The sequence below is a fragment of the Phocoena sinus genome, chromosome 20 (genome assembly GCF_008692025.1).
Source record: "Phocoena sinus isolate mPhoSin1 chromosome 20, mPhoSin1.pri, whole genome shotgun sequence".
NCBI lineage: Eukaryota > Metazoa > Chordata > Mammalia > Artiodactyla > Phocoenidae > Phocoena > Phocoena sinus.
Window position 1 is genome coordinate 42,189,248 of NC_045782.1, and position 27,261 is coordinate 42,216,508.

General features: G+C 37.4%; 1 protein-coding gene across 1 annotated transcript in view; it reads right to left on the minus strand.

The window, feature by feature from the left end:
- NSF (N-ethylmaleimide sensitive factor, vesicle fusing ATPase) overlaps positions 1 to 27,261 on the minus strand; it is a 159,093-nt gene that overhangs the window by 108,983 nt on the left and 22,849 nt on the right. Inside the window, 6 exon segments of the mRNA XM_032615290.1 lie at positions 796 to 871; positions 1,344 to 1,451; positions 4,202 to 4,368; positions 19,831 to 19,870; positions 22,199 to 22,298; positions 24,189 to 24,274. Coding sequence (XP_032471181.1) covers positions 796 to 871; positions 1,344 to 1,451; positions 4,202 to 4,368; positions 19,831 to 19,870; positions 22,199 to 22,298; positions 24,189 to 24,274 — 577 coding nt within the window.

Sequence of the window (27,261 nt, forward strand, 5' to 3'; positions counted from 1 at the left end):
GTTTTGGTAGCTGTACTATGGTTATTTAAGATCTAACATCAGGGGCTTCCCTGGTGGCACAGTGGTTGAGAATCCGCCTGCCAATGTAGGGGACACGGGTTTGATCCCTGGTCCGGGAAGATCCCACATGTCCCAGAGCAACTAAGCCCGTGTGCCACAACTACTGAGCCTGCACTCTAGAGTCCGTGAACCACAAGTACTGAGCCCACGTGCTGCAACTACTGAAGCCCATGCGCCTAGAGCTCACGTTCCACAATGAGAGAAGCCACCACAATGAGAAGCCCGCTCACTGCAACGAAGAGTAGCCCCCACTCGCCGCAACTAGAGAAAGCCTGCGCACAGCAACGAAGACCCAATGCAGCCAAAATAAAATAAAATAAAATAAAATAAAAAGATCTAACATCAGAGGAAGCTGGTGAAGGGTATACAGGAACTTTCTGAACTATTTTTTATGGAACCTCTGTAAGCCTGAACTTACCTCAATATTAAAAGTTTAAAAATTAATTTTATCTGTATCTTTTCCCTTATTTTTAATGTAGTTACTAGGAAATTAAAAATGACATACATGGCTCACATTATATTTCTATTGGACAACACTGACCTAGTGAAGGTTTTAAATTCTTTTCTACATCATCACATGTGACAGATATGACACTCCATGATTTTGTGATAAGCCTTCTCAAAGGAGGTATCCCTATTCTCCTTCCCTGCTTAAAAATCACTGTAGTTGAGTCACGTATTATAACAGAAATAGTCCCACTTTACTCAGAATCTTCTAAAAACTGTAAATCTTACCAATAAGATTGAGTGATGAATTTTCTGCTTTTTCAAATGCAACTTGACTGTTTCCAACAACCAGTCCTACTTCAATCTGTATAGAAAGACAGTAATTAGTAGTTAGTCTAATAGCAGACTTCTGGACTTCTCAAAGCAAGGCAGAAAACAAAGGGGAAATGAGGTCTCTCTGAGCAAAGTAAATCTTCCAAACTATCAGCTAAGTTACATTTATTTCTGTCATAACTACCTTCTATTATTCCTATTTTATTTCAACACATATATTTTTGATAACACCTGTCTTATTATTTATTTACAATAAATATCACTTGCATTCAACCAGAATTACAAGTATATATACAAATTTCAAGTTACTATTAGATCTGCAAATAAGTATATTTTACACTATATTTTAATAAATATGCTGGCTAGAAAAGCAATTTTTTCCCCTACTATCTTAAAAGAAAGAGCGCATAATATAAAAGAAATCACTGAGGGAGAGAATGGCTAGGAAAATTATATTAACTTGCATAATGCACATCACAAAGATTATTAAAAATAAAACATACCTTTTGTCTTTTACCTGTCGCAGGCTCTCCCTTCAGGATGCTAGGATCCATGGCTTCAATGTCTTTTACCAGTAAGCCAAAAAGCTTTTCATTGAAGCTAAACACAAGCTATGTAGAAAAGAAGTAAGGGGAGAAAAATCACTTCATGATTCAATGGCTTGATTCTCACATCATCATCAATGTTTTCCAAATGCAGGCAAGCAGCTTTCTCTTGTATATCACCACGAACAAACTACCCACATAACCAATGAGAGGTCACCACTGGCTACCATAACCAACTAACATTTATTGAATATCTGCTGTGTGCCAAACAAACATTACAGGAGGTTGTATAACTAATACAAAGTCTCTTGCAAACAGAAAGTATTCCTCAGTTTTACTAGGAAGGAAGCTGAGATCCAGAGAGGGGCTAAACAATGGGACCTAGAGTCACAGTAAACGACAGTGCCAGGATGCAAGCCTGGGTGTGTGACTCTAATGCTTTTCTACAACCAATACAAAGTGCCTGCCATTCGAGTGCAGAGACAGCTTCTGAATGGTCATTCATTCACCAAATATTTATTGAGTACCTTCTACAAGCTAGGCCCTCTTCTAGGTACCGGCATACAACAAAAATATAATAAACAAAGCTGACTGTCAATCCTGCCACTACTAATTACTACGAATGAGAATAAATACTAAGAAAAATGATTTGAAGTAAGATGTTTACTTCTTCTCTGTATTATGGAGGATTTTGTTTCATGGGTTTATAGACATCTGCATGTTACTGGGTTTTAAATTATTACAAATACCAAAGCATTTTCTATTAAAATACAAAAGCTAAAGGAGAAGGTAAAAACAATGAAGTCTAGTCAGGCAATTTGAGCACAACTATCAGTCAGAAAGTGTAGGAATCCAGAAGGACTATGGTAAAGCCCCCAAAACAATGGACAGGTAAATCAACAAATTATCAGCTAATCTCTGCCATCCTGCGGAGCCTCCTCAATCCATCTAATCCGAAGTAGCAGCCCAGTGGCTCTCTAGTGCATCATCCCATTTTACTGACATCAAAGTACTAAACAGTACGTGGCATTTCTTATTTTCTGTCTTTCCCAACTAGAAAGTAAGCTCTATGAGGGTAGGAATTCTGTTTATTTTGTTCACTGCAGATCCACAGGGATACTAAAATAGTATGTATTGAACACATACTAGGTGTTCAATAAGCATTTAATTAATTAATTGATCAACTGACTAATAGGTTCTTGTCTCAGCTACAACCCTGGCTGAGAAGGTCATGGACCTTCGCTGGATCTAAATAAAATTCCTCATTTGCAAAATGAGGTTAGACAAGATAACCTCTGAGATTCATTCTAATTCTAGTACTTTTAAAAACAATAATAAATGCTCTACATCCTTTTCCTGTCTACCATTAATTGAGTTTACACTTGTAAAAGTTTGATATTATGATGTATGGTGTATGTATGTATGTACTCTCAAATCATTAGCGTCTCATTTCTCCAGCTAATGACACTCCATTCACTCCCACAGGTCTTTCCTTCTACCACTTCTCTCATTCCCCATCTTACAGACCTTCCCATGTGAGAGACGCAGAGACAGTCTACGTAACTTGTTACAGATCAGAATTCTATAAGCTGGGATTCTCAAACTTTTTGGTCTCAGGATCCTTTTATATATAAGCCTAAACATTTTTGAGGACCCCCAAAATTTTGTTTATATGGATTATAACTCTTGATAGTCACTGTATTAGAAATTAGAACAAGAAACTTATTTTTCAAAAAACAATTAAGTATATTATGTGTTAATAACATATTTTTAATTTGTTTAAAAAAATCCCTCCATTTTCCAAAATAAAAAATATAAATGGGAAGAGTGGCACTGTGACATTTTCGCAAATCTCTTTAATTTCTTGCTTAATGGAAGACTGATGGACACTCATGTCTGCTTCAGCAGTCAGTGTGCTATACCCATCACACAGTCTACAACACTCCACTGTAGACTTGTGAGAGAATAAGAGGAAAAGGGCACGTAATGTCTTGATATTATTATGAAAATAGTTTTGACTTCACAAACCCCTTGAAAGGGCCTCAGGGACCCCCACAGGTCTCTGGACCACAGTTTGAGAACAGCTGCTACGGAGCTATGGGAGGAGGAAGGAATTAGGAATGATTAAGAAAAGTCATAGAAAACGAGACAAATGTAATGGTGAGGTCAAAAGAGCAATGATTATTTATGTGTACAAAGAGCAATTTATGAACTCATACATTTTTTAACTAAAATTTTAAAAGAACAGAATTTCTTCCTAGGAGGTTAAACAATATGATATTAACTGAAGTCCAAAAATAGGGAGCAATGTAAATATCATTTTCAAGAAAAGAAAATCTGGGTTTCAAAAGCTCCATGAAAAAAAGTAAGTGTATATATATATATATACACACACACATATACATACACACACACACAAAATTTTCTTAAGATTCTCAAAGAAGTTCATAACCAAAAAAGTTAAGAATTACTTTTCTACAGAAATATATCAGTAAAAGAGAACGACATCCAGAGACAAATGTTCCACAATAAGAAGAAATTTGAGACATGTATGTCTATAGTATTTCCAAATTTACAGAAGGAAAAGCTGCTGTAATTATATATGACACTGTAACCTAAAAGCTACTTTAGAGTTTTCCTGAACAGACTGCTAGAGGTTCAGCAAACTTATTTCCCTCACTTTTTATCATTCATCTTAGATATAGCTGTTCACATGCAAAGCTCCTCTCAGTTTTTAAAAAACAGAATTAATTTTCCACAACTGCAGAGATTAGAATGTCTAGAAATGAAAGAAATGAAAGAAAATTTAAAACTACCTGTTGTCCCACTGAGAATGCCTGGTTGTTGAACTGCTGAATAAATTCTGCGGCCATCTTGTCAGTATCATAAGGGTTAGAGTCGATACTTTTTTTCTGCAGGAAATCAATCTCGATGGTCATTGTGCCAATACACTGTTTGGCTTTGTCAAATGTATATAAGAACACTAGAGAAAAAAAGAAGCATTTTTTAAATCACAGAGACACCAAATACTTGCTGTGCTTCAAGTAGCTAAAAGTTTCATATAAATGAATTATAACAGAACTTGACCAAAAGGGGATTTTACAAGGCCTTCATTGGAGAGACACATAAGCACAGATTTTTTAAAAATAACAATAACCACTAGAGATGTTCTTCCCTCTGACTTAATTAGAACATACTGAACAGCACTCTCCTATACTTCTACCCCTCACCTGACTCTTCTAGGGAAATCACAGCCCTCCCTACGCAGCCTCTGCATCTTCCTCCTTCTCATTAAACAAAGGACAAAATGACAGTGGGAAGTCCCAGTGGAGTTGGCATAACATACTGTTTCCAAACAAGATGTTTGTTTGACACAAGAAAGAGCTAAGGTGAGAGGTGTGTGAGCTCTTTTGCCCTAACAAATTAGAATGTAGGACACACACACCCACAAAAACCTTGAGAAAAAAAAAAATGTTTACTAGAGGGATTTCCTCCAGAGCAACAGAGTGTAACATTTCTTTTTTTAATACTACAGAAATATTTACTGAGCACCTATGATATGCAGGGAACTACAGTAAGTTCTACATGTATAACAGGACAAAGGCCAGGTTTTTAGCTCTTCTTTGTATTAACAGCACCCAACAGTGTCTGTAGGATGCTTAATATATTCATGAACTGTTTAAATGAAACAGCAGCAGCAAAATACCTATCGTCTCCATGCTAAAAACAAAGGAGGCAAGACAAAGGGGCTTTGGAGTCTGTGTGCTTCAACAGAGTCTGTTAGTAACTAAAAGACTCTCTGTGCCTTGATTTGTCAGTAAAATAAGACTGCCTAGATAAATCTTTATGGTCCTTTCATACTCAATTTCTGTTCTAAACTTATCTCTTATAGTCTAGCCACTTGAAGAATGTAAAAGGATTTTCTGTAAATCCTCTGAATGAAATTGCTTGAGTAATCATATTTTTATATTTTGGTTTGCCATAATAAAGGAGACACACATATTTTAAAGATAAACATTTCAAAAGCAAAATAACAAAGAAAGCCAGGGTGAGGGTTGGGAAATTCACCGAAGATTGAAAAATAAGTTCAAATCTCAGCTGAAAGTTTCAGAATACTCTCTGACCTCCACTTCTGGGTGTTTTGTTCTTTAACATTTCCTAGAAAGTACAGGTTACATTCTGAGTAACTTTCATAAGCAAGAGAGCTTAGTTGTTTCCCAAATAATGAAGATATTTATGGGATGAAATAATGTGAAAAGGAATAAGGTGATTCAGCAATTCCATTTCTGGGTGTCTATCCCAGAAAGACTCTTGAACATTTGTCTAAAAAGAGATTTATAGGGCTTCCCTGGTGGTGCAGTGGTTAAGAGTCCGCCTGCCAATGCAGGGGACACGGGTTCATGCCCCGGTCCAGGAGGATCCCACATGCCGCGGAGCGGCTGGGCCCATAAGCCATGGCCGCTGAGCCTGCGCGTCCGGAGCCTGTGCTCCGCAATGGGAGAGGCCACAACAGTGAGAGGCCCGTGTACCGCAAAAAAAAAAAAAAGAGAGATTTATAGGGAGGTTCACTGCAGCATTATTGCTAATAGTCAAACACTTAAAAAATGCTGATCAGTAGGGAAATGATTAATAAAATGTGGCATATTCATAATGTGGAATAATGTATAGCAATTAAAATTAAAACTTGATGTATATTTAATAAACACAGATGGTCCATTAAAACATAATATTGAGTGAAAAAAGTACACTTCAGAAAGATGTGCACAATATAATACCATTTTGTGCATTAAAGACTCCAAAACAATTCCATAATGTCATAATGCATATATATGTATGCATATATATACATATATTTATTTATACATGTGTACATCATCCTTATATCAAGAACTTTGAATAAGTGTATTAAAATACCATCATCACTGACTATAGTTTTCAAATGCATTTTAATTTAAGGTCAATGTTCCTAAACAGAAAAGACCAAGCTGTTATCATTTCAAATGCTAGAACAGTACCATGGACAGTTTCATAGGCAGCACCATGGCCAGCACCATCATCAGCCCCAAAGGGACAGATGCCCTGAAGGTTTCAACCAGAAGCAAAGGGCCAGAAGGTTGAGAATGTTTTCTTATTTTATGATTAATAGCATTTTAATGTCAGACTAATACAAAATATTTTTATAAACAAAAGAATTATAGCCAATGCTTTGAATAAACAGACATTACAAAGACAGGTAATGGGCAAAAAACATGTGCTAATTGAACATCAGTATGCAGTACTTAAAATATGGCATTTCCAGATGGAAAGAAGACAATGATTCTTCTAAGAAGATTTAGTCTGAGGACTAAAATCATTGACTTGACTAAAAAAATGTCTCCTTGCAGACAGAACTCCTGTTCAGAATCTCTGAATTAGCACTCCCCTTCATACCAAACTTCCTACCCTTCTTTGCTACATCTCTACTTACACTGAACCAGCTTTCTATCTTTATGCTACATCATGACATCACTCAGGGCCCCAAATCCTTCCTTGCCTCATGCTTACTCCACCTTAGTCCCACCTGAACACTTAGTTTTATAATTTTGCCCATTAGGTCTGTTTGAGTTGCCTTTTAAAGAACTGACTTTACAATTAAGATAAGCATTTCTGGTAGCAGGAGAATGCTTTAAACACAATTCAGGCCACAAAACACATTTCTCATTTCATCTTGAATTTTCACTTCTTCACAACAGAATTTATCTGCATTAAAAGTTAAATTTACGCACACTCCACCCTATATTTAGAAAAGTTTAAGGAAATTAGAAACCTAAGCTACTTACACACCCATTTCCTCATTAGATTTAACAAGTGTTCATTTTTATTTCTGCCACTGTCCACAAATAGGGAACCCTGGCTTCAGGAACTGACCTACTTCCCTTTGGCGCCAAACTCCTCCACTGTCTCAGCTTCACACTATGCTTCAGGTGAGGCAGTGATAGTTAAGGGAATTACTTATGTCAGTGTTTCCAAAAATGTGGCTGATAAGAGCTACTTAAGGGTGATTGTTAAAAACACAGATTCATGGGGCTTCCCTGGTGGTGCAGTGGCTGAGAGTCCGCCTGTCGATGCAGGGGACGCGGGTTCGTGCCCCGGTCCAGGAAGACCCCACATGCCGCGGAGCGGCTGGGCCCGTGAGCCATGGCCGCTGAGGCCTGCGCGTCCAAGCCTGTGCTCCTCAATGGGAGAGGCACAACATGAGAGGCCCGCGTACCGCAAAAAAAAAAAAAAAACACAGATTCATGAATCAGACTTCCCAAGGGAGGGGCCTGGGAATCTTTTTCTTTTTTAAAAAAACAAACTCCCCAGGTGTTTTCTCTGAGGTAAGTTTAGAAAGCACTAATTATGCAACTACCAGCTACCTATATCTAGAGTAATTTCCTTTATTTTCACCCCAAGTCAAAAAATTTTCTCTCTCATCCTACTTCCACAAAGAAAAGGCCAAATAAAGATATTCCCAGTATTTAAGTTCCCTCTAACTCAGAAAAAAAAAAAGTATAAGTTGCCATGTTCCTAAATGAGGAACAAGATATTCTCTCCTTCCACTTTACCAACTTCTCTTCTCAGGCATCTCGACTACAGACAGACTAACCTCGTAATGTGTTCCAAGCAACTGCTTTCAGTATTTGTTTTCTTTCAACCAGTTTAAAGTTAATATATCTTTGAATATCTTCAAAAGCACTGGATCTAGAGGATCTGAATGTGAATCTGAACATTCCCACACATCTTCCTAAAACCCCGTGGAAACAAAAAGGTGAACAAATAATGCTACATACGTCCATACCTTCAGCATTACTTGGAGACAGAGAATACCATGAAACTCAAATTACTTGAAAGTAGAGAAATATGTAACAAAATTAGACAGAGCTCCCATTGAGGAAATAAAGGAGAAGGGAGAGCACTACATAGAGAAAATATAGACAAAATCACCCCTCGAAAGAGAAAGTCCAACACCAAAAGCCAAAACACTACACACAGGTTTGGGACTTGGTAGTCCATGACTCCAGGTACAGGGAAAGGACCTGAAAGTAAGTAGGACTGGAAGTGGCAGCATCAAAGAACTACTGGAAAGAATCAGATAAATAGAGAAGGGATGGTGTCCTTTGAGATGTGGCAATGAAGGGAAGAAGGCAGTAAGAGAGGAAAATTAAGGATCATGCAGAAACCAAAGAGAAATAAGCTATGCCAAACAACCTCTCTACCTCCCCCTCCACCTCACCATTATTCCTTATTAAAGAAACTGCACTTCTCTGCACTAACAGAAAAGAATGCTCTTGCACTAGTAATTTTGTCTACAAATCATGTGAAACAGAAAAAAATAACTCCACAAAGTTACTGTAAATAAAATATAGTAACAAAATATTGTAGCATTTCAGCTCATGAAGCATCTTCCCTAAAAAGATCAACTATGAAATAGAAAATGTATGTAACATTTTAAACTAAATTAAGTATCCTCAAATAAGTATTCAGACATATAACAAAACACCTAAAATCAGAAGATTAAAAACTAAGACCAGAAATAGACAAATAAAAGAAATGCAATGACAGTTTATCAAACACAGGAAAGAAATTGAGGAAAAAGACAAACTACTCAGAAGTGAATAATAAATTACAAAGTGCCCATGGGAGAACAGATTCAAATTAATATTTAGTAAGAGGCAGTGAATAAAGACAGGAAAATAACCAAGGTAGTAAAAATAAGGCAAAGAAAGAATTTGCAAAGAACAGAGAGAAAGTAGTTGAAATGGAAGACAGGCTGATAAGGCCTAAAATACATTTATAATTGGAGCTCCTGAGAAGAAAATCAAAATAACTGGGCCAGAACTAATACTTAAAACCATAATCTAAGAAAATTTTCTGGAAATAGAGAAAACTTAAATCTACATATTGAAACAAAGCATTGTATACCTGGTTTGTTGATCCTAAATGACCAATTCCAAGAAATATCCTAATTAAAGATATTAGAATTTAAAGACAGAAAAACCCTCAGCGTTCCCAGGTAGAAAAATCAAATTTCTTATAAAGATAAGAAATTTAGACTGGCATCAGCCTTTTTTTTTTTTTTTTTTTTTTTTTTGAGGTACGCGGGCCTCTCACTGTTGTGGCCTCTCCCATTACGGAGCACAGGCTCCGGACGCGCAGGCTCGGTGGCCATGGCTCACGGGCCCAGCCGCTCTGCGGCATGTGGGATCTTCCTGGACCGGGGCACGAACCCGTGTCCCCTGCATCGGCAGGCGGACTCTCAACCACTGCGCCACCAGGGAAGCCCGGCATCAGCCTTTTCAAGAGTTTCATACAAAGCAAAGCAATGCGATGCACTATTTTCAAGAAATTCAAGGGAAGAAAACAAGCCAAGAATTTTATATCCAGCCAAGCTGTCCTTAAGATATCAAAGGTATAAAAAAATTAGTTTGAATATTCAAGAACTTAGGAAACACTGTACACATTTATACTTCCTGGAGGGATCTACTCAATTTATCCAACTAAGTAGAAACTGGCAAAAGGACTGATCATGATCATTTAAGAGATTTAATTGCAGAGTTAAGGCTAAAACAAGTGTGGGGTCGTACGTGGAAGAACAGCATGAAAATACCATGCTCTTATAGACAGAAATCAACTAGCATGGTCGCTATAATTAGTGATACTGTACTGCATATTTGAATGTTGCTAAAAGAGTAGATCTTACAAGTTCTCAACACAAGAAAAAAAAGCTGTAACTATGTAAGGTGACAGATGTTAACTAGACTTATTGTGTTAAGCATTTCACAATGTATACAAAATATCAAATCATTATGTTGTATACCTAAACTAATATAATGTTATATGTCGATTATATTTCAATTTTTAAAAAATCTGCTTCTTGGGGCTTCCCTGGTGGCGCAGTGGTTGAAAGTCCACCTGCCAATGCACGGGACGCGGGTTCGTGCCCTGGTCCGGGAAGATCCCACATGCCGTGGAGCGGCTGGGCCCGTGAGCCATGACCGCTGAGCCTGCGCGTCCGGAGCCTGTGCTCCGCAACGGGAGAGGCCACAACAGTGAGAGGCCCGCGTACCGCAAAAAATAAATAAATAAATAAAAGCGCTGGGGATTTCCCTGGTGGCCCAGTGGCTAAGACTCTGTGCTCCCAATGCAGGGGGCCCAGGTTCAATCCCTGGTCAGGGAACTAGGCCCCACATGCCACAACTAAAGATCCCGCATGCCGCAATGTCCTATGTGCTGCAACTAAGACCTGGCGCAGCCAAATAAATAAATAAATATATATTTAAAAAAAAAAAAAATCTGCTTCTTCCAGTAAAAAAAAAAAAAAAAAGAGAAGACTTAAAACTTGAAAAAAAAGAAAACAATTAACAAAATGGGAGGAGAAAGGGGAAGGCAGAATATTACAGTTAACTGTTGTATAGGTAATAGATGAGAGTCAAAGGATATCATTTAGAACGGACAGGACAGTTTTTTGAAAAGGTTAAGTAAGGAAAAAAAGAGGAAATACTAAGGGCACTACGAGAGGTATAAGTGCAGATGTAATCACTAAAACAAAAATGTAAACATTCCTAAATACCAAAATAAATTTTAAAAAATAGCAAAGAGGTTGGTTCAAGATGGCGGAGTAGAAGAACATGTCCTCACTCCCTCTTCCGAGAACACGAGAATCACAACTAACTGCTGAAAAATCATTGACAGGAAGACAGTGGAACTCACCAAAATAGATACCCCACATGCAAAGACAAAGAAGAAGTCACAATGAGACGGTAGGAGGGGTGCTATCACAATAAAATCAAATCCCAAACTGCTGGGTGGGTGACTCAAAAACTGGAGAACACTTATACCACAGAAGTCCAGCCACTGAAGTGATGGTTCTGAGCCACACAACAGGCTTCACAACCTGGGGGTTTGGCAACAGGAGGAGGAATTCCTAGAGAATCAGACTTTGAAGGCTAGTGGGATTTAACTGCAGGACTTCGACAGGACTAGGGGAAACACACACTCCACTCTTAGAGGGCACAGACTAGTGTGCACCTCGGGACCCAGGGGAAGGAGCAGTGACCTCATAGGAGAAAGAACCAGACCTACCTGCTAGTGTTGGAGGGTCTCCTGCAGAGGCGGGGGGGCAGCTGTGGCTCACCGTGAGGACAAGGACACTGGAAGCAGAAGTTCTGGGAAGTACTCCTTGGCGTGAGCCCTCCCAGAGTCTGCCATTAGCCCCACCAAAGAGCCCTGGTAGGTTCCAGTCTTGGGTCGCCTCAGGCCAAACAACCAACAGGGAGGGAACCCAGCCCCAACCATCAGCAGACAAGCGGATTAAGGTTTTACTGAGCTCTGCCCACCAGAGCAACACCCAGCTCTACCCACCACCAGTCCCTCCCATCAGGAAACTTCCACAAGCCTCTTAGATAGCCTCATCCACCAGAGGGCAGACAGCAGAAGCAAGAACTACAATCCTGCAGGCAGTGGAACAAAAACCACATTCACAGAAAAGATAAACAAGATGAAAAGGCAGAGGGCTATGTACCAGATGAAGGAACAAGATAAACCCCAGAAAAAGAATTCAGAATAATGATAGTGAAGATGATCCAGGACCTCAGAAAAAGAATGGCGGCAAAGATTGAGAAGATACAAGAAATGTTTAACAAAGACCTAGAAGAATTACAGAACAATCAAACAGAGATGAACAATACAATAACTGAAATGAAAACTACACTAGAAGGAAGCAATAGCAGAATAACTGAGGCAGAAGAATGGATAGCGACCTGGAAGACAGAATGGTGGAATTCATTGCTGCGGAACAGAATAAAGAAAAAAGAATGAAAAGAAATAAAGACAGCCTAAGAGACCTCTGGGACAACATTAAATGCAACATCATTCGCATTATAGGAGTCCCAGAAGGAGAAGAGAGAGAGAAAGGACCAGAGAAAATATTTGAAGAGATTATAGTTGAAAACTTCCCTAACATGGGAAAGGAAATAGCCACCCAAGTCCAGAATGCACAGAGAGTCCCAGGCAGGAAAAACCCAAAGAGAAACACACCAAGACACATAGTAATCAAATTGACAAAAATTAAAGACAAAGAAAAATTATTGAAAGCAACAAGGGAAAAACGACAAATAACATACAAGAGAATTCCCATAAGGTTAACAGCAGATTTCTCAGCAGAAACTCTACAAGCCAGAAGGGAGTGGCATGATATATTTAAAGTGATGAAAGGGAAGAACCTACAACCAAGATTATTCTACTGGCAAGGGATCTCATTCAGATTCGACGGAGAAATCAAAAGCTTTACAGACAAGCAAATGCTAAGAGAATTCAGCACCACCAAACCAGCTCTACAACAAATGCTAAAGGAACTTCTCTAAGTGGGAAACACAAGAGAAGAAAAGGACCTACAAAAACAAACCCGTAACAAATAAAAAAATGTTAATAGGAACATACATATTGATAATTACCTTAAACGTGAATGGATTAAATGCTCCAACCAAAAGACACAGGCTCGCTGGATGGATACAAAAACAAGACCCATATATATGCTGTCTACAAGAGACCCACTTCAGACCTAGGGACACATACAGAATGAAAGTGAGGGGATGGAAAAAGATATTCCATGCAAATGGAAATCAAAAGAAAGCTGGAGTAGCAATATTCATATCAGATAAAATAGACTTTAAAATAAAGAATGTTACAAGAGACAAGGAAGGACACTACATAATGATCAAGGGATCAATCCAAGAAGAAGATATAACGATTATAAATATATATGCACCCAACATAGGAGAACCTCAATACATAAGGCAACCGCTAACAGATCTAAAAGAGGAAATCGACAGTAACACAATAAGAGTGGGGGACTTTAACACCTCACTTACACCAATGGACAGATCAACCAGACATAAAATTAACAAGGAAACACAACCTTTAAATGACACAATAGACCAGATAGATTTACTTAATATTTATAGGACATTCCATCCAAAAACAGTATACTTTCTTCTCAAGTGCACATGGAACATTCTCCAGGATAGATCACAACTTGGGTCAGAAATCAAGCCTCAGTAAATGTAAGAAAACTGAAATCATATCAAGCATCTTTTCTGACCACAATGCTATGAGATTAGAAATCAATTACAGGGAATAAAACGTAAAAAACACAAACACATGGTGGCTAAACAATATGTTACTAAATAACCAAGAGAACACTGAAGAAATCAAAGAGGAAATCAAAAAAAACCTAGAGACAAATGACAATGAAAACACGACGATCCAAAACCTATGGGAAGCAGCAAAAGCAGTTCTAAGGGAAGTTTATAGCTATACAAGCCTACCTCAAGAAACAAGAAAAATTTCAAATAAACAATCTAACCTTACACGTAAAGGAAGTATAGAAAGAACAAACAAAACCCAAAGTTAGCAGAACGAAAGAAATCATAAAGATCAGAGCAGAAAGAAATGATATAGAAACAAAGAAAACAATAGCAAAGATCAATAAAACTAAAAGCTGGTTCTTTAAGATAAACAAAACTGATAAACCATTTGCCAGATTCATCAAGAAAAAGGGAGAGGACTCAAATCAATAAAATTAGAAATGAAAACAGAGAAGTTACAACAGACATTGCAGAAATACAAAGCATCCTAAGAGATTACTACAAGCAACTTTATGCCAATAAAATGGACAACCTGGAAGAAATGGACAAATTCTTAGAAAGGTATAACCTTCCAAGACTGAACCAGGAAAAAATAGAAAATATGAACAGACCAATCACAAGTAATGAAATTGAAACTGTGATTAAAAATCTTCCAACAAACAAAAATCCAGGACCTGATGGCTTCGCAAGTGAATTCTATCAAACATGTAGAGAATAGCTAACACCCATCCTTCTCAAACTCTTCCAAAACATTGCAGAGGAAGGAACACTCCCAAACTCATTCTACGAGGCCACCATCACCTTTATACCAAAACCAGACAAAGATACTACAAAAAAAGAAAATTACAGACCAATATCACTGATGAATATAGATGCTAAAATTCTCAAAATACTAGCAAACAGAATCCAACAACACATTAAAAGCATCATACACCATGATCAAGTGGATTTATCCCAGGGATGCAAGGAATCTTCAATATATACAAACCAATCAATGTGATACGCCATATTAACAAATTCAAGGATAAAAACCGTATGATCATCTCAATAGATGCAGAAAAAGCTTTTGACAAAATTCAACACCCATTTATAATAAAAACTCTCCAGAAAATGGGCATAGAGGGAACCTACCTCAACATCATAAAGGCCATATACAACAAAACCGCAGCAAACATCATTCTCAATGGTGAAAAACTGAAGGCATTTCCTCTAAGATCAGGAACAAGACAAGGATGTCCACTATCACCACTATTATTCAACATAGTTTTGGAAGTCTTAGACACAGCATCAGAGAAGAAAAATAAAAGGAATACAAATTGGATAAGAAGTAAAACGGTCACTGTGTGCAGATGACATGATACTATACATAGAGAATCCAAAAGATGCCACCAGCAAACTACTAGAGCTAATCAATGAATTTGGTAAAGTTGCAGGATACAAAATTAATGCACAGAAATCTCTTGCATTCCTATACACTAATGATGAAAAATCTGAAAGAGAAATTAAGGAAACAGTTCCATTTACCAATGCAATAAAAAGAATAAAATACCTAGGAATAAACCTACCTAAGGAGACAAAAGACTTGTAATGCAGAAAATTATAAGCCACTTATGAAAGAAATTAAAGATGATATCAACAGATGGAGAGATATACCATGTTCTTCGACTGGAAGAATCAATATTGTGAAAATGACCATACTACCCAAAGCAATCTACAGATTCAATGCAATTGCTATAAAATTACCAGTGGCATCTTTTACAGAACTAGAACAAAAAATCTTAAAATTTGTATGCAGACACAGAAGACCCCAAATAGCCAAAACAGTCTTGAAGGAAAAAAATGGAGCTGGAGGAATCAGACTCCCTGACTTCGGACTATACTACAAAGCTACAGTAATCAAGACAATATGGTACTGGCACAAAAACAGAAATATAGATCAATGGAACAGGATAGAAAGCCCAGAGATAAACCCACGCACCTATGGTCAACTAATCTATGACAAAGGAGGCAAGGATATACAATGGAGAAAAAACAGTCGCTTCATTAAGTGGTGCTGGGAAAACTGGACAGCTACATGTAAAAGAATGAAATTAGAACACTCCCTAACACCATACACAAAAATAAACTCAAAATGGGTTAGACACCTAAATGTAAGCCTGGACACTATAAAACTCTTAGAGGAAAACATAGGAAGAACACTCTTTGACATAAATCACAGCAAGATCTTTTTTGATCCACCTCCTAGAGTAATGGAAATAAAAACAAAAATAAACAAATGGGACCTAATGAAACTTAAAAGCTTTTGCACAGCAAAGGAAACCATAAACAAGACAAAAAGACAACCCTCAGAATCGGAGAAAATATTTGCAAATGAATCATCAAAGGATTAATTTCCAAAATATATAAACAGCTCATGCAGCTCAATATTAAAAAAACAAACAACCCAATCAAAAAATGGGCAGAAGATCTAAACAGACATTTCTCCAAAGAAGACATACAGACGGCCAAGAAGCACATCACTAAGTATTAGAGAAATGCAAATCAAAACTACAATGAGGTATCACCTCACACCAGTTAGAATGGGCATATCAGAAAATCTACAAACAACAAATGCTGGAGAGGGTATGGAGAAAAAGGAACCCTCTTACACTGTTGGTGGGAATGTAAGTTGATACAGCCACTATGGAGAACAGTATGGAGGTTCCTTAAACTAAAAATAGAATTACCATATGACCTAGCAATCCCACTACTGGGCATATACCCATAGAATACCGTAATTCAAAAAGACACATGCACCCCAATGTTCACTGCAGCACTATTTACAACAGCCAGGTCATGGAAGCAACCTAAATGCCCACTGACAGACAAATGGATAAAGAAAATATGGTACATATATACAATGGAATATTACTCAGCCATAAAAAGGAAAGGAATTGGGTCAAGTGTAGAGATGTGGATGCATCTGGAGACTGTCATACGGAGTTAAGTAAGTCAGAAAGAGCAAAACAAATATCGTATATTAACGCATATATGTGGAACCTACAAAATGGTATAGATGAACCAGTTTGCAGAGCAGAAATTGAGACACAGATGTAGAGAACAAACGTATGGACACAAAGGGGGGAAAGCGGCAGGGGGTGAGGGTTGTGGTGTGATGAATTGGGTGATTGGGATTGACATGTATACACTGATGTGTATAAAATGGATGACTAATAAGAAAAAATTAAAAGTAAACATAAAAAAAATAGCAAAGAGGACTCACCACATAAATACAACTAAAGCATAAAATGAAGGAATTGAGGGCTTCCCTGGTGGCATAGTGGTTGAGAGTCCGCCTGCCGATGCGGGGGACAAGGGTTCGTGCCCCGGTCAGGGAGGATCCCACATGCCACAGAGCAGCTGGGCCCGTGAGCCATGGCCGCTGGGCCTGCGCGTCTGGAGCCTGTGCTCCACGGCGGGAGAGGCCACAGCAGTGAGAGGCTCGCGTACCGCAAAAAAAAATTAAAAATGAAGGAATAGAGAACAAAGCAGTCATATCAATAACTGTGAATGGGCTTAACAAACCTATTAAAAGAAAAAGATCTTTAAATTAGTTCATAAAGCAAAATCCAACTCTACGTTGTATACAACAGACACATCTAAAACAGTGATTCAAAAAGGCTAAAAGTCAAGAGATGGGGAAAGGTATTTTGAGCAAATTAAAAACAATAAAAAAGCAGGGATTATGATCCTAATATCAAAATATAATTCAAAACACATTAAACAAGATTAAAAAGGATACTTTATAATGCAAAAAGGCATAATTCACAATAAAAATATAACAGTTATGAATATCTACATACCAAATAACACAGAAAGTACTGTGTAAAGTAGAAACTACAGGAGATGCAAGGAAAAGTAGAAAAACACTAATAGTAGATTTTAACACACCATTCTCAGTGCAAGACAGGTCAAGTGACCAAAAATAAGTAAGAATATAGAAGATCTAAACAGCACGATCAATAAAGTAGAGCTTATGGATACACAGCAAACAGTACATGCTGATAACAGAGAATATATCTCCTTCTCAGTGCACATGAACCATCTTCTTTCCATGTGCGTGTGTGTGTGTGTGTGTGTGTGTGTGTGTGTGTGATGAGAACACTTAAATCTACCCTATTAGCAAACTTTAACTATCCAACACAGTATTGTTAACTACTGTCATCACGCTGTAACTAGATCTCCAGAACTAATTTATCTTGCAAAACTGAAACGTTGTACCCTGCGACCAACAACTCCCCGTTATATAAATGTATTCTTCAAAAATGTCACCATCAGGCTTCCCTGGTGGCGCAGTGGTTGAGAGTCCGCCTGCCGATGCAGGGGACGCGGGTTCGTGCCCCAGTCCGGGAAGACCCCACATGCCGTGGAGCAGCTGGGCCCGTGAGCCATGGCTGCTGGGCCTGCACGTCCGGAGCCTGTGCTCCGCAACGGGAGAGGGCCACAACAGTGAGAGGCCCGCGTACCGCAAAAAAAAAAAAAAAAAAAAAAAAAAAAAAAAAAAGTCACCATCGTGAAAGGAAAGAAAACTGAATGTTAGAGAAATGATGACTAAATGCAATACACGATCCTGAACTGGATCCCACACTGAAGGGGAAAAATACTATAAAGGAGATAATTGGGACAATTAACAAAATTGGAATATGAACTATAGATTAAAGTTTCAAAGTTTCCTGAATTTGATCACTATTACGAGCACATCTTTTTTCTTAAGAAACACACACTAAAGTATTAGAGGTAAAGAGGAATGATTTCTGCAACGTAATCTCAAATGTTCAGGAAAAAAATGGGTGTGTGCAGGTGTGTGTGTGTGTGTGTGTGTGTGTGTGTGTGTGTGTAGAGAGAGAAAGAGAGAGAGAGAGAGAGAGTAAGGACAGAGAGAAAAATGATTTTAAAAAATGACAGTGAATCTGGGTAAAAGTAGTACATAAGAATTCTCTGTATTATTTTTGTAACATTTCCATAAATATGATTTTTTTTAGGTCTTAAAAGCTAGCAGAAAAAAAAGCTGACTTAATCACACTTGCATTCTCTTTTCTCCCCCTACTGAACCCATTAAGTTGACATGAAATTACCTGACAAAAAGACTCATACTCCATTTTCGCAACTTTGCCACAATGACTAACAATTCCAGTTTTTACTTATTAGCTCCTTAGTTTATAAACCACAAGTGGTTTAGTCTTTTTTTCCCCCTGAAGTCGTAAGTTGCCTTCCATGCCCTTCCCTAATGAACTATGATGACTTTATAACACATTTCATTTTAAAAAGTACATTGTTTTCTTAAGTATTGTCACCCTTTCTTCTCCTTACCCTAAATCAGATTTATCTTTCCAAACAAAGACATTAGGAAACATATCTCAGTATACAGTAAAATGGAATCACCATGTAATACCAATTATTCCTCTTCAACATAACCTTGACTTTAAAAAAAATTTTTCATAGCCATAATTTCACCAAGTCCTATTCAGCTTAATTCTAGGCAAGTCAAATAACCTCCCAGCTATTTTCCTTCACTCCTGAATTCTCCTCACTCCTCACTAGACTCCACAATGATACTAGAATTCTTTTCTAAAGGTAGGATTTTGTTGGGCTCGTTCAGAAATTCTCAGGAGCTCTAAGTGTCTTTGTGTAAAATCCAAAAATCTCAGTATGTACTTCTAGGCCCTCCACTAACTTCATGCTCTACTCTAATCACTTAATACAATCCATTCAGGCAAATCATTTCAGTCAGACAAACATACTTATGAGCACTGCCTATGATTTGCTTGCTTCCAACTCAATGCCTTTTATTTATGTTATGTCTCATCTTAAGAGTCTTTCTTCCTTGTCTCTATCATGTCATGATTTTCCCCTACTTCATAATCATGCTCAAAATTCCAGTGCCTAGAAAGACTTCTCTGGCTAATTTTCCAATCAATTCATCCACTCCTGTTCCATCTTAGCACTTTTACACAGAGCTCCTAAAGGTAATATTTGTGCACAAATTTACCTTGTACATCTTCTGTGAGGTATGAACATGTGGATATTCCTTTCCCTACTAGACTGTAATTTCCAGATAGAATAACAAGTAGATAAAGAGGTAGGTTCCATAACTATTTACTTTCCATTCTCATAGACCTAACTGTAATGTGGATGAAAGTGTAATGGCCTGAGAAGTAACAGAAAATTGTACAGATATCTATAACTATGAGAAAATCATAAAGAAAATCTACCTCAGGTAGCTAAAAAAATATACCTACCTTCTATTTCTTGCCCAATAGAAAGTCCAGCCCATTTTCGCTGTAAGATAAGAGAGAAAAAAAGACACTTAACACAAAATCAATCAAAATTAGAGAAATGAGGAAAAGAGGATTTCTTTGCATTTCATTAACACGTTCCCAGACCAAAACACGGCTGTTAAGTGTTGAATTGTGTCCCACAAAACGATATGTTGAAGTCTTAGCTCCCGACAACTGTGAATGTGACCATATTTGGAAATAGGGTCTTTGCAGATGATATCAAGGTAAGATGAGGTCATATCGAATTAAGGTAGACCCTAAGCCAATATGGCTTCCTTATAAGAAAAGGACACACAGCATACGGGGAGAAAGTCATGTGACAATGAAGGCAGAGACTGAAGTGATATATCTACCAGTCAATGAACATCAAGGACTGTCCACAACACCAGAAGCTAAGCACGGAACAGATTTTTCCCTAGTGCCTTCAAAGAGAGCCTGGCCCTGCTGACACCTTGACTTCAGACTTCCAGCCTTCAGAACTGTGAGAGAATACATTTCTGTTGTTTTAAGCCACCCAGTTTGTGGTACTTTGTTACAGCCACCCTCGGAAACATATGCTATAGTTTATTTATGCCTGAACATCTATCCTCAAAACATATAAAGCTTTTGCCTTTTTACAGTAAAGCTGGCACCACTGAATAGGATGCTCCTTTGCACAATATAATGCTCCTGAAAGACTTCGTAGTATCAGGTATTCCAGTGTTCTAAATGTACTGTGGATAGTTATACTGTTTGATACAGTAGCACAAAAAGGAAGACGGTCAATTCATGAAAACTAAATTAAAACTTGTCAGATAATCTATACTGAAACCCAAGCAGGGATTCAAATCATTAGATGGTCATGACTATTCTTTGTGTACTAGCCAAAAGAGTGTCAGGCATTTGGCTTTAGCTTCTCCCCAGTACTGACTGGCAAGAATGTATGGAAGCAGGACAGATTGTGTTCAGGCAGGAATTCAAGACTGGCTTGGTATAGATTCAAAATTAGCAGTTACTGACAAAACTCCAAAGAACAGTGAGAAAAATAATTTTTGACTGGAAATCAAAAGTTTGTCTACTCATCTGAACTTTGTGGATTTTGTGGTGGGTAGTTAAGAAGATGCTGCGTTTTGAATATGTGCAACAAGTGCTCTACCTTCCAGCTTTCTTACCACCTCTCCACCCTTCACATGTCTTCTGTAGTACCCCATCTCACTTCTGGCCAACTGGAAATTTAGTAGCATACTGGTTAAGCCCAGACTTTGGGTCACAAAGCAGCCATAATTAGGTTCTACACCCAGAGACAGCTTCAAGGACGATAATAACAGTATCTATCATTTGGGGTTGTTAAGAGAATTAAATGAGTGAACACAGGCAAAAGCACTTAGAATAGCACTTGGCCTATAGTAAATGTTGGGAAAATTTTTTTAAAGCAGAGACAAGGAAAAATAGTTAGAAACCCCATTTCTGGCCAGCAGAATCTCAAATGCAGCTCTGTAAAAGCTGGTTAACTCTAGAATATTCCAAACCTTTGATCTATAAGAAGCAAATGCGAAAGGTAGTCCTGATATTGGAGAGGCATCTGAACAGAGAAAAAGGGAACAGTGAGTGAACACTTCCCATAATTTTTGAGGGATTCAAGAGATCTTTAGTAGTTCCCTAACAAGTGTTTCATCTCCTTCCTTAAACCTCCAGGTGTGGGAGGGCAGAAATCAATGCTTATTAGCATACTACAAGGAGGTAAAGGTCGCATTTGCATTGTTTGGGACTGGGGATCAGCAGCATGAGTAAGGTGACAAGGGAGGAAAGGATACAGACTCCTACTGGCGATGCTCCTACATTATATATTATGTGCCTGCAATAGTGCTAGGCAATTTCTCCTCCATAGAATCCACCAACGGTTATAAATGTAATCATAATCCTTTCACTTATTACAGAAGCCCAGCAAGTTAGGTTGTAATTTGAGATAACAGCTACTCATATCATATTCTTTAGCCTAACATCATTGCATTTTAAAATCACTATTAGATGTCAATTTCAGAAGTAAATGCTATTTTTATATATTTTATACATTTTCTGTTACCCTGTGAGCTAACATTAAAATAACTTGACACTTTGATAGCTGATATCACTGCAGAATTCTTTTAAATTAGGGGGAAAAAGTCAAGGCAATAAAAGGTAGACACAGTTAAAATTGGCAATTAAGAATATATCTTTTAATCCCTTACATAATACCTAGATGGTTTTCCTCAATATGAATCAATACAGTTACAGTGTGACACAGCTTGCTTTAAATGAATTGATTCTTCTACGACTTTCAAGAATAGAAGAGAATAAATTCCTGAGTTACCTGAGGTAAGCTGAATGCAATGCTCCCTGGAACCACAGATGGGTGGGTCCTCAGTGTAAACGTATACCTGTGGTTGGGGGAGGTCCTAACCATCACGTGCCTAAAGGACAGAAACACAGTCAATACTCCACGTCAAAGGAAATAAAGAACATCAATTCCAAATGTGCTCATTTCCAACAAATGATGTTTGATGAGTACTGGGTGGAAACATGGCATTATATGAGTCCTGAAGAAACAGGACCACAAATTTCATTTCCAAAAATTGTCAGCAATTCAAAACGTTTTCCAGGAATAAGGACCACCTCAGGCCAAACAGACATCAAGCAGAATCAGGACCAAGTTCAAGAGAGTACATACCATCCAAAACCTCAACGTCATTGCATTTCCAGTTTACATAAAACTGAAGACAGTAATTTACTTGATATTAAGTAAAAATTAGATGAATTTCCTCTCCTGAGACTTATTTCACATTCTAACTAGACTAAAGGAAGGAGAACCAAAGATAGAATAAAGCCAGGATATAGCAGTCAAAGAAAAAGTTAGTTTTTAGGACTATTCATTAAATCTCTTTGCAGATTCCCACAACAGGTTGAAATAGTAACAGCCTGTAATATTAAAAAGGTGGTAAAAATGAAAATTTTTCACAAAATATATCAGCTTCCATATAGATATCAATATTTACTATTTCAAAGCATTTTGTGCTAATTCACCCTGCTCAGAAGTTACCTGTAAACAGATGAACTATAGTTATCTCACGATCATCTCCTATACCAAGAAACTACCAAGGACTGTGTGTGAGATAGAAGCTTCAAACTCTGCTACAATAGCACTATCTTTTTAAATGTTATCTTTTAGAATGCTATAATTTTAAAAATATTAATGGTTAATGTTTCTATACATATCATTTTGTCAGTAGGACACAAGTTCCTTGTATCTACTATACTTTTAAGTAACCCCCTCATGTGTACAGTGAACATCTAACACATAAAAGTATTCCATAAGCATATTCTCACACTGATTGTCTGTAGTGCAGTTTATATGTAGAAAGTTCTATGTTCAACTTAGAATCACAGAATTTTTAGGACTGGAAACAATGTTAATACAATTATGTAGTATAGCCCTTTACTCTGAAGCGGAAAACCACAGATGATTAGCAGTTCTAACCCTGTGAAACTCATGTATTTCTCAGATAGCTTTAGAAACAGAAAAAGGCTCAGTTAAAATCTCACTTCCTTCCTCATTCCCCTAGTCTGCCTTCTGGAACAGCCCCTTCATGTCCTTATCTCCACCAACCTTAGAAGCACATGGGTGGCAATGAACTTGGTAGCAGGGTACTTAGAAGTTCTGCCAATGGTGATGTGAATCAGTTAAAAATAAATGACAGTGAAAAATGCTTGTAAAGATTCTACAACTGTTGTGCACCTTCCAATTTTCATATCTCTTGGATTATCATAGTAATAATGATCAAAACAGCTAATATTTATTGAGGACTTATTAATGTGGTAGACTCTGTTCTAAGTGCTTTATTTGTGTAACTCAATATTCACAAACACCCTGAGGAAGATAGTACCACCGTCCCCATTTTACAGATTAGGACACTGAGGCACAGTCAGGGTATATAACTTACCCATGGTCACCCAGTATGTAAGTGGCAGAACCATGATCCAAACTCAGACAATCTGACTCAAAGCCAAAAACCTAATGACTATGCTATATATGATTCATATATCCAGTATGTTTAGTTCTGCTAAGAAAACCAATGGAAAAATAAAGTTATATATAAAAAACTATGTATCATTTAGAAAACATTTATCAAAATTTGATACAGTAAATACATGACTCTTTCTCATCTCCCATTTTCCAATTCAGCAAGAGGAATTAAAAAATTATACTCAAACGTTTCCCAAAATAAATTAATTAAATAAGGACTCTCTAGAAGTTTCTAAAATACCATTTAGCAGGTTAGAAGAAAACAAAGTCAGATACTCACTGGCCAGACTGGAAATCCTTTTCATTCACAACTGCACAGTTAGTTAAAGATAATTCATCTGTAGGACATCTTGCAGCTTGCATACTCTGTAAGAATCAATGATTAGGAAAATAAAATGAAGTCACCTTTTATTTTCTTAAAGAATATTTTATGCTTCCCTGTCCTCTATTCCCCATCACCTGTAGTAAACGCTTACTGTTTTTGACCCCCAGCACCCCTAACTCTGTGGTAACAATAAACCCTGCCTTTCGGAAACTGCTCCCTCCCCATTCCACGTGCTTCTGTGGGCCTGCCAATCACAGCACACGTGCAATCACACAGAGTACTATCCCATCCACGGGACTTTATACAGACAGGCGCTAGAAGAAAGGCACTCTCCCTCGCATCACCACCACACGAAGGAAGCCTTTCTGCTCTAAAAGAAGAAAACTATCGCAGAGAAAGCAAAGGTAACAGAGACACAGACAGACACCTTGAGACTCAGACCTGACAACGAAGTTAAAACCCTTGAGACCAGTTCTGAAAGTTGGTCGAGTCAATAAACTCTTTTTTGCTCAAGCTTATTTGAGTTGGTGTTCCATTTCTTCCAAAAAAAAGAGATTTTGACATAAAAATGCAACGATGTAAATTCAATACATTTGAGAAAGTATCTCTCCATGAGAGATCTCAAGTGGCTATGAACCATTTCTTCTACAGACTAAGAAAAGCTATCTTCCAAATACCTCCCAGCAAAAATAATTACAGGTATATTTAAAATAAAATAGCAATTAACAGTCCTTTTGATCAACATTGATCAACAGCTACTAGTAAAACATTCCTTCATATAATGTATGTAACCAATAATCCTTCCACCATCCTCTAGGGTTTCCTAGTTATTGAAATATGACACTCATAGTCTGTTTATGACTAACGTACTCACTCTTCAAACCTCAAGCCAAAGCTGATTCTTCTTAAATTTGTCTCCCAAATACAAATTTATAGAGGAAAATAAATTACTCTTTGCCTTGCTTTTGTTTTTAATAAAAGGCTAGTTTCAATACAGCTATCCCAGTTGCTCAGAGCAGTGGTCTCTAAAGTGGGGTATGTGCACCTGAAGGGTTTGCTGGATAATCCTTTGGGGTATAAGAAGAAAATATCAGTTCTTCTATTTATATTTATTTATACCCATTTTTTTTAAAGATGAACCCCATGCTAAGTGTATATTCTGCCTTAAGATATAACCTAATGACACTAATAAAGTCTTCATAATCTGCCAGGACTTTAAAAATTCAGTATTCACAGAAGAGATAAACTTCTCTAATTTTTCGACCTATGTTTAAAGTCACATCCTATTGAATCTAGCAATTCACAGCATTGTATTAAAGTTAAATAACTGTTGAAACTGCTAAGGTTTCCTGAGAGAAAAGACAAGAAGCTATGACCCACAGTAAAAATGACTAAAATGATACATGGAAAATAAAATGGTGACAAACTAGTATTCTTTTATTGGTAAATATAGCCAAAATCTCTTAGAAAACTCTAAAGAGCTGAAGATATCAGGACATATTATAGAGTGTAGGAGGTCTGCTATATAGTTGAATCAAAATATAGTTATTTCTTTCATCTTAGAAGATTTGCTAGGTAATTGCAAAACACACCAAGAACTACAATTTTGCGAGTCACTAAAGGAAAGATGTACTAAAAAGATAGTCTAAGCTATAAATGAAACAATACGCTTTATGGGAAAACTGCAACCACTGATGGAATGGCTGTTTTGACTGGAATAAAAAGAATAATTCCAGAATAAAGTTACAAAGACAGCACATTAAGTGAAAGTTGTTCACTGTTTCATTCACAGGTAAACTGTTGCTGCATACAAGTCAGAGCCAAAGGTGTGCACATGTCTTTCATGATGTCACTGAGGTCAACTTTATCAAAACAAGACCCTTACAATATAGAATCTTTCCTACACTCTGTAAAAGGCCAGGAAGCAGTGTAAAATCTTTTTTTTTTTTTTGTAAACCATATAGGGATTCACTGGTTACCAAAAGGTAAAGTGTTACCAATAAGATATTTAAAAAAGAAAGAAGAAAGAAAAAGAAAAGAAAAATTCACCTTGCTCCTACAAGATAAAAATGAACAAAAACAAAAAGTAAAAAATACCTTGTGCTAACGAATAGAGCACATTTCAAAAATGGTTACTTAGAAACATTTCCATTGCTAAGCGATTCTGCTATTGAAAACAATGTATATTACCTAAAAACAAGCAAGAAATAAAAACTCTCATATCTGAATGCTTTAAAAAGTTAGAAACAAACTTTTCTAATCTTTAAAAAAACCATCTAAATGATTTTTCAATGATTTTTGAACCCATTTATTAGTACTATAAAAGTACAATACATTCTGATTAGTCTGCAAGAAAAACTAATAGATGGAAATTTACCAACCACATTTCACACATTTCAATAAAACATTTCCATAAATGGTACACAATCTGGGGGACTTTCAAAAGTACAGCTAAATTTCCCCCATTCTTATCTATGCTTTGATGGCCATTAAAATCAAGTAACAAAAAACCCCTAAATTTAGGGCTTCCCTGGTGGCACAGTGGTTAGGAATACGCCTGCCAATGCAGGGGACATGGGTTTGAGCCCTGGTCTGAGAAGATCCCACATGCCACAGAGCAACTAAGCCCATGCGCCACCATTACTGAGCCTGTGCTCTAGCGTCCTAGAGCCACAACTACTGAGCCTGCGTGGCACAACTATTGAAGGCTGCACGCCTAGAGCCCGTGCTCCACAACAAGAGAAGACACCGCAATGAGAAGCCTGCACACTGCAGTGAAGAGTAGCCCCCACTCGACGCAACTAGAGAAAGCCTGCGCACAGCAACGAAGACCCAACGCAGCCAAAAATAAATAAATAAATTTATTTTTTTTAAAAACCTGAATTTAGAAATAGACCTCTGAATAGCTGTATCACAAAATATTAAACCTAGATTTTAAAGAATAGTAAAGCATCACCTTGCTTTCTGAATTATTAATAAATAAAATTAAGAGAATTTTCTACAGTTCATCTTTAGCTCATCCTTTTTT